This window comes from Oncorhynchus mykiss, chromosome 16 (genome assembly GCF_013265735.2).
Source record: "Oncorhynchus mykiss isolate Arlee chromosome 16, USDA_OmykA_1.1, whole genome shotgun sequence".
In the NCBI taxonomy this organism is placed as follows: Eukaryota; Metazoa; Chordata; class Actinopteri; order Salmoniformes; family Salmonidae; genus Oncorhynchus; species Oncorhynchus mykiss.
This window is the reverse complement of record NC_048580.1, coordinates 64,616,198-64,624,987: the sequence shown is the minus strand read 5'-3', so window position 1 is coordinate 64,624,987 and position 8,790 is coordinate 64,616,198. Positions and strand designations below refer to the sequence as shown.

General features: G+C 49.3%; 1 protein-coding gene across 7 annotated transcripts in view; it reads right to left on the bottom strand.

Annotated features, from left to right (window-relative positions):
* Positions 1-2,519: 2,519 nt before the first annotated feature.
* The window catches only part of LOC110519666 (cyclin-dependent kinase 17-like), a 105,318-nt gene continuing 99,047 nt past the window's right edge, over positions 2,520-8,790 (bottom strand). For 3 of the 7 annotated variants that reach the window (XM_036947550.1, XM_036947554.1, XM_036947555.1), the window contains 2 exons: positions 5,962-6,083; positions 2,520-3,379 (listed from right to left, as the gene is read on the bottom strand). In XM_036947550.1, the coding sequence (XP_036803445.1) occupies positions 5,980-6,083 (104 nt within the window). In that variant the 3' untranslated portion in view covers positions 2,520-3,379; positions 5,962-5,979. The remainder of the gene's footprint in view (positions 3,380-5,961; positions 6,084-8,790) is intronic. The other 4 variants (XM_036947552.1, XM_036947556.1, XM_036947551.1 and 1 more) reach the window with 3 other exon arrangements.

The window sequence follows — 8,790 nt, the reverse complement described above, 5'->3', positions numbered from 1 at the left end:
ATCCATACAGACATGAGACATATCCCATGATATATCCATACAGACATGAGACATATCTCATGATATATCCATACAGACATGAGACATATCCCATGATATATCCATACAGACATGCTTTAACTTCTAAAGGGAGGAGTGAAGTAAAGGGAATGGTTAGATATTATTATTCTGAGGTTACTCTTTAAACAGCACTTTAACCCACCCCCAGACTAACTAGAGGAGGGAGACAGATCCATGATTGATCTGTTGACTGATTGAACATGTAGATGATAAAGTCATCCATACATCTTGTCTGAGCACAGAGCATGTAGTGGGCCATTTTCCAAGAGGCCCTCCTAGACAGGCTTGCCCTATGTTAAACTCTACAAGGGGAACATTTAGGCTGCACTTCCTTTACCTTGTAACCTAGCTAACCTCATGTTCCTGGCTTCTGGGGAACAAGACTACCTTATACCAAATCCACAAAACTACAATACCCATAAGTCCTGAGCTTAAGGAATGTGCAACACGTTCTCAGTCAGTCACCAGCGTTTCCCACGGGAACAGCCCAGTGACACAGAGAATTGCATTCTGGGAAATCATTGCTTGTACCTTATTACTAAAGAGTGAAAAGTATGGTCATATATACAGATTAGAAACAGAACAAAACTATATTGTGTGCGTGTGCATAAGAGAGAGAGAGAGTGTGTGTGTGTGTGTGTGTGTGTGTGTGTGTGTGTGTGTGTGTGTGTGTGTGTGTGTGTGTGTATAAGGGTGTTTGAGTGGGGGGAGCGTTGGTGTACTTTAGATTTAGTATCTAAGAGGTCAGATCAGAAAACAGCTCAATGTTAAGTAGCTATAAATGGAGCATAAGAACCAGGGTAGTGGAGAATCAAGGTTGACAGGGGTTCAGGGGTTTCTTTACACTGTTCAAACCCCCTTTGTCCTGTGAGGTAAACTTCTGGCGTGAAGTGTACCTGGGCATCAACAACCCTCCTATATATTGCTCTGTTGTGTATCACTATAGCGTGTCATAAAAGTATCCCATCACATCATACAGATAATAATCTCTTCATAATGCATTGTCCTATTGTTGTGTGTTGTGTAACTTAGTGTTTCCTAGTGTGCACTTCAGCATAGTGGCCTAGTGAAGTGCCCAGTCCTGTTGACTTCTGTAGATACTGTACACTTTGAAGAAGATAACTTTAGTGTTGTTAGTGTATGCTTGGTACCATATTGGTACCGTATTGGTAAAGTATTGGTACCGTATTGGTACTGTATTGGTACTGTATTGGTACCGTATTCTGCCTGAGTGACTGATTGATGAGGTAATAGAATGGGGGATCAGGTGCTAGAGTTGACCTTCGGGGTGCCAGGTCTGGGCACTGTAATGTACAAATGTGTGTGTGTGTGGGGGGGGAAGCATGCAATGGATTAAATAGTGAGATTCTCCAGGCTCAGTATGTAATCCATTCCATTCCAAATATGATTTGGAAACAAAGGATTAGCATCCTATAGACACAATTCTATGCCTCGTGTGTGTGTGTGCACGTGCATACATGTGTGTGTGGGGTAGAGAAATGGACACGACGGTATGGTAGTTAGCTAGGTGTCGATGTTTCAGCTATTGGCTGGGGTTAGGGCTTGAGGTGTTGGTTAAGGTTAGGGGTTGACGTGTTGGTTAAGGTTAAGGTTAAGGTTAGGGCTTGGGGTGTTGGTTAAGGTTAGGGCTTGGGGTGTTGGTTAAGGTTAGGGCTTGAGGTGTTGGTTAAGGTTAGGGGTTGAGGTGTTGGTTAAGGTTAGGGGTTGAGGTGCTGGTTAAGGTTAGCGGTTGAGGTGTTGGTTAAGGTTAGGGGTTGAGGTGTTGGTTAAGGTTAGGGGTTGAGGTGTTGGTTAAGGTTAGGGGTTGAGGTGTTGGTTAAGGTTAGGGGTTGAGGTGTTGCTTACGGTTAGGGGTTGAGGTGCTGGTTGGGGTTAGGGGTTGAGGTGTTGGTTAAGGTTAGGGGTTGAAGTGTTGGTTAAGGTTAAGGTTAGGGCTTGGGGTGTTGGTTAAGGTTAGGGCTTGGGGTGTTGGTTAAGGTTAGGGGTTGAGGTGTTGGTTAAGGTTAGGGGTTGAGGTGTTGGTTAAGGTTAGGGGTTGAGGTGTTGGTTGGGGTTAGGGGTTGAGGTGTTGGTTAAGGTTACGGGTTGAGGTGTTGGTTGGGGTTAGGGGTTGAGGTGTTGGTTAAGGTTAGGGGTTGAGGTGTTGGTTAAGGTTAGGGCTTGAGGTGTTGGTTAAGGTTAAGGTTAGGGGTTGAGGTGTTGGTTAAGGTTAAGGCTTGAGGTGTTGGTTAAGGTTAGGGGTTGAGGTGTTGGTTAAGGTTAGGGGTTGAGGCGTTGGTTAAGGCTTGAGGTGTTGGTTGGGGTTGGGGTTAGGGATGAGGTGTTGGTTAAGGTTAGGGGTTGAGGTGTTGGTTGGGGTTAGGGGTTGAGGTGTTGGTTAAGGTTAGGGCTTGAGGTGTTGAAGTGTTGGTTAAGGTTAGGTGTTGAGGTGTTGGTTGGGGTTAGGGGTTGAGGTGTTGGTTGGGGTTAGGGGTTGGTTGGGGTTAGGGGTTGAGGTGTTGGTTAGGGTTAGGGGTTTAGGTGTTGGTTAGGGTTAGGGGTTGAGGTTAGGGCTTATGGTTATGGTGTGATATGAAAAAGCAGAGTTCTACAGCTCAGTCTAGACTATAGAAAGTAAAAGGGAGAGAGGAGAGGATCCGTCCCTCACTTTAAACATGCTCGTCCTCTAGCCTGGGGGTGCAGAGGCTCGCGTTCCCCACCCCGCTCATCCCTCCTTCCCTCCCTCACTTTAAACATGCCCGTCCTCTAGCCTGGGGGTGCAGAGGCTCACATTCCCCAACCCCCTCATACCCCCCCCCCCCTGTTAGAACTCACTGATACAGCAAATCCTGTTCAAACCATATCCACTCAGCTTAGTCCAAAGCGGCCCTAATCACTGCTGTACTCTGAGCAGCAGAAGAAGCAGCACGGAGGATCGCTCCTCTCATCTTCCTCTTCTTACATATTCACCTTCATGTTCAAATCCTCAAGTCTTCTCATCCTCTGGCTTCATTATGTTAAGTCATTTGTTTTTCCCCATTTAGTGTTCCTCAGTCTTGTGTTGTTGACTTGTTGTTTTTGTTTTGGGTAGTACTGTGTGTTTTCTCTCCTTCTGTGTGTGTGTGTGGCAGGGTGTGTGTTGGATTCTTCGGGGTGAGTGTGTGTGGCAGGGTGTGTGTTGGACTCCTTCGGTGTGTGTGGCGGGGTTGGTGTGTGTGTGTGACAGTTCCGTACGTCACTGTCCTCCTCACAACCCCCCCTCCCCCCCAACCCCACCGACACTAAAACAACACACTTTGCCTCCTACTCTTCCCCTGGGCTGAGAGACAGAGACAGACAGAGAGGGAGGATGGGGGAAAAGGGTTAGAAAGGGAAAGAACAAAAGAAAGAAACATAATATATTAGCACTGTGTTAAACAGACCAGTACCAACCTTCACAGACAGGTACCAACCTTCACAGACAGGTACCAACCTTCACAGACAGGTACCAACCTTCACAGACAGGTACCAACCTTCACATACAGGTACCACCCCACACAGACAAGTACCAACCCTCACAGACAGGTACCAACCCTCACAGACCGGCACCACCCCACACAGACAGGTACCACCCCACACAGACAGGTACCCCCCCACACAGACAGGTACCAACCCTCACAGACCGGTACCACCCCACACAGACAGGTACCACCCCACACAGACAGGTACCACCCCACACAGAACGCTACCAACCCTCACAGACCGGTACCAACCCTCACAGACCGGTACCACCCCACACAGACAGGTACCACCCCACACAGACAGGTACCAACCCTCACAGACAGGTACCCCCCCCACACAGACAGGTACCCCCCCACACAGACAGGTACCCCCCCACACAGACAGGTACCCCCCCACACAGACAGGTACCCCCCCACACAGACAGGTACCAACCTTCACAGGCAGGTACCCCCGCACACAGACAGGTACCAACCCTCACAGACCGGTACCAACCCTCACAGACAGGTACCCCCCCACACAGACAGGTACCAACCCTCACAGACCGGCACCACCCCACACAGACAGGTACCACCCCACACAGACAGGTACCCCCCCACACAGACAGGTACCAACCCTCACAGACCGGTACCACCCCACACACAGGTACCACCCCACACAGACAGGTACCACCCCACACAGAACGCTACCAACCCTCACAGACCGGTACCAACCCTCACAGACCGGTACCACCCCACACAGACAGGTACCACCCCACACAGACAGGTACCAACCCTCACAGACAGGTACCCCCCCCACACAGACAGGTACCAACCCTCACAGACCGGCACCACCCCACACAGACAGGTACCACTCCACACAGACAGGTACCCCCCCACACAGACAGGTACCAACCCTCACAGACCGGCACCACCCCACACAGACAGGTACCACCCCACACAGACAGGTACCCCCCCACACAGACAGGTACCAACCCTCACAGACCGGTACCACCCCACACACAGGTACCACCCCACACAGACAGGTACCACCCCACACAGAACGCTACCAACCCTCACAGACCGGTACCAACCCTCACAGACCGGTACCACCCCACACAGACAGGTACCACCCCACACAGACAGGTACCAACCCTCACAGACAGGTACCCCCCCCACACAGACAGGTACCAACCCTCACAGACCGGCACCACCCCACACAGACAGGTACCACTCCACACAGACAGGTACCACCCCACACAGACAGGTACCCCCCCCACACAGACAGGTACCCCCCCACACAGACAGGTACCCCCCCACACAGACAGGTACCACCCCACACAGACAGGTACCACCCCACACAGACAGGTACCACCCCACACAGACAGGTACCCCCCCACACAGACAGGTACCAACCCTCACAGACCGGCACCACCCCACACAGACAGGTACCACTCCACACAGACAGGTACCACCCCACACAGACAGGTACCCCCCCACACAGACAGGTACCCCCCCACACAGACAGGTACCCCCCCACACAGACAGGTACCCCCCCACACAGACAGGTACCCCCCCACACAGACAGGTACCACCCCACACAGACAGGTACCACCCCACACAGACAGGTACCCCCCCACACAGACAGGTACCACCCCACACAGACAGGTACCCCCCCCACACAGACAAAGAGGATCGAAACTTCCATCTCTGAAATAAAAGTTCATCCAAAACATTTGATGTCAAGTTTGATTTATCCGAGTTCTCCTTAACAGTAGCTCAACATGCACAAAACCAGAACTGTACAAAACAGAACAACACAAAGTCATCTAAAGAACTCTGTCACACACACACACTGCACCCTGTGGTCACACACACTTACAGACAAAACACAAAGGCTATATCTCCCTCTGCAGGAACCTGAACAGACCTGCAAACATAAAGCGTTTCAATTAACATGTCTCCTCTCGCTCCCATCCTTCCCAGAATTCCTTCTGTTTGACCTTTCACCCCAACCTCACTGAAATAGAACACTGGGACATTTCTCTCTCAGAGAAAAGTACAAAGAAGGCAAATGGTGGAATGATGAACAGAAAAACACGGGCAGCAAGAACAGAAGGAGAGAGAGAGAAAGACAGGGAGTCAAGGATGAAGAAGAGCATCACTGGTAAAGTGCAGAGGAAGATACAAGAGGAAGAGAGGACATCACCGAGGCAACAAGAAGAACCAGAGAATAAGTAAACAGGGAATATAAGGCAATAGGTCTGAAATGGACAGAAACACAGTTCATTCAGTTATTAGAAGTGGAGAATAGAATAGGCACAGATAAGCAGTGGACACGATGATAGACATCGGGACATACAGAAAGACATCTGAACTGAAAGTGAGGAAAATGAAGTGAAAGTGTGAGAGAGCATGTATTTACCAGAATGGGAGGGGCAACTCAGCCTGTGGAGGGGGAGGAGAGGCCGTGACTCTGAGCCCTGGGATTGGCTCCTTCTCTCTGGAAGTACTGCGAGGGGGCGGAGCCTAGCTTATGGGCCACTGCTATTTAGGAAGGGAGGGGCAAGGTGGTGGTGGTGGGGGGTACATGAGAAAGAGACAGAGAGAGAGAGGAAGAGAGAGGCAGGGGGAGAAGGGGGAGGTGTTTGGTGTTGTCAGAGGCACACGGGAGGAGGAAAGAAATAGAGGCGAGAAGAGAGAAAGAGAGAAACACACAGAGAGAGTGAGACAGAGTGATAGAGACAGAACCAGTGAACTTGGTAGAGGCAGATGTCAATACGGCACACCAGTGAGCATAGTTCACACTAGCATGGAGTAGACGGTGTGAACCAAGCACGGCTCTGCAAATCACAAGACAGAGTCCCAAGACACGGTGTGTGACGCATTATGACCACACTGCAATATGAGAAACACAGAAAGATCACAGACAGAGTGAGAGGCACAGAGACAGAGAGAGAGGCACAGAGACAGAGAGAGAGGCACAGAGACAGAGAGAGAGGCACAGATACAGAGATATAGGCACAGAGACAGAGAGAGAGGCACAGAGACAGAGGCACAGAGACAGAGAGAGAGGAACAGAGACAGAGAGAGAGGCACAGAGACAGAGAGAGAGGCACAGAGACAGAGAGAGAGGCACAGTGACAGAGACAGAGGCACAGAGACAGAGAGAGAGGCACAGAGACAGAGAGAGAGGCACAGAGACAGAGAGAGAGGCTCAGACACAGAGAGAGAGGCACAGAGACAGAGAGATAGGCACAGAGACAGAGAGAGAGGCACAGAGACAGAGAGAGAGGCACAGAGACAGAGAGAGAGGCACAGAGACAGAGAGAGAGGCACAGAGACAGAGAGAGAGGCACAGAGACAGAGGCACAGAGACAGCAACATACATCAACAGAGATGACGCGATATAGACACACAACAAATATATATACAGTTCTGTGTAAAAGTGTTAGCCAGGTGTGAAAAAATGCTGTAAAGTAAGAATGCTTTCAAAAATAGACATGTTAATAGATTATATTTATCAATTAACTAAATACAAAGTGAGTGAACAGAAGAAAAATCTAGATCAAATCCATATTTGGTGTGACCACCCCTTGGCTACAAAACCATATTTGGTGTGACCACCCCTTGGCTTCATAACCATATTTGGTGTGACCACCCCTTGGCTTCATAACCATATTTGGTGTGACCACCCCTTGGCTTCATAACCATATTTGGTGTGACCACCCCTTGGCTACATAACCATATTTGGTGTGACCACCCCTTGGCTTCATAACCATATTTGGTGTGACCACCTCTTGGCTTCATAACCATATTTGGTGTGACCACCCCTTGGCTACATAACCATATTTGGTGTGACCACCCCTTGGCTTCATAACCATATTTGGTGTGACCACCCCTTGGCTTCAAAACCATATTTGGTGTGACCACCCCTTGGCTACAAAACCATATTTAGTGTGACCACCCCTTGGCTTCATAACCATATTTGGTGTGACCACCCCTTGGCTACTTAACCATATTTGGTGTGACCACCCCTTGGCTACATAAGCATATTTGGTGTGACCACCCTTGGCTACATAACCATATTTGGTGTGACCACCCCTTGGCTTCAAAACAGCACTTTGTACACTTGCACAAAGTCAGGGATTTTGTAGGCATATAGTCAGGTGTATGATTAAACAATTATACCAAACAGGTGCTAATGATCATCAATTCAATATGTAGATTGAAACACAATCCTTAACTGAAACAGAAACAGCTGTGTAGGAAGAATAAAACTGGGTGAGGAACAGCCAAACTCAGCTAACAACAGTTTACTGTCAAACGTCATACACCCTGGCAAGACTGAGCCCAGCAACAAGACACAAGGTAGTTATACTGCATCAGTCTCTCCCAGGCAGACATGTCAAGACTGAGCCCAGCAACAAGACACAAAGTAGTTATACTGCATCAGTCTCTCCAAGGCAGACATGTCAAGGCAGACAGACATGTCAAGACTGACAGACATGTCAAGGCAGACAGACATGTCAAGGCAGACAGACAGACATGTCAAGGCAGACAGACATGTCAAGACTGACAGACATGTCAAGACTGACAGACATGTCAAGGCAGACAGACATGTCAAGGCAGACAGGCATGTCAAGGCAGACAGACATGTCAAGGCAGACAGACATGTCAAGGCAGACAGACATGTCAAGGCAGGCAGACAGACATGTCAAGGCAGACAGACAGACATGTCAAGGCAGACAGACATGTCAAGGCAGACAGACATGTCAAGGCAGACAGACATGTCAAGGCAGACAGACAGACATGTCAAGGCATACAGACAGACATGTCAAGGCAGACAGACACATGTCAAGGCAGACAGACAGACATGTCAAGGCAGACAGACATGTCAAGGCAGACAGACATGTCAAGGCAGACAGGGGTTTCCAGATGTGCTGCTCTTTTGAAGAAGCACAAAGAAATGGGCGACGTTGAGGACCGTAGACACAGTGGTCGGACAAGGAAACTTACTGCAACAGATGAAAGACACATCTTACTTCCCTTCGCAATCAGATGTCCAGCAGTGTCATCAGCTCAGAACTGTCAGAAAACAGTGGGACCCTGGTACACACATCTACTGTCTGGAGAAGTCTGGTCAGAAGTGGCCTTCATGGAAGACTTGCGGCCAAAAAGCCATACCTCCGACGTGGAAAAAAGGCCAAGCGACTCAACTATGCACAAAAACACAGGAACTGGGGTGCAGAAA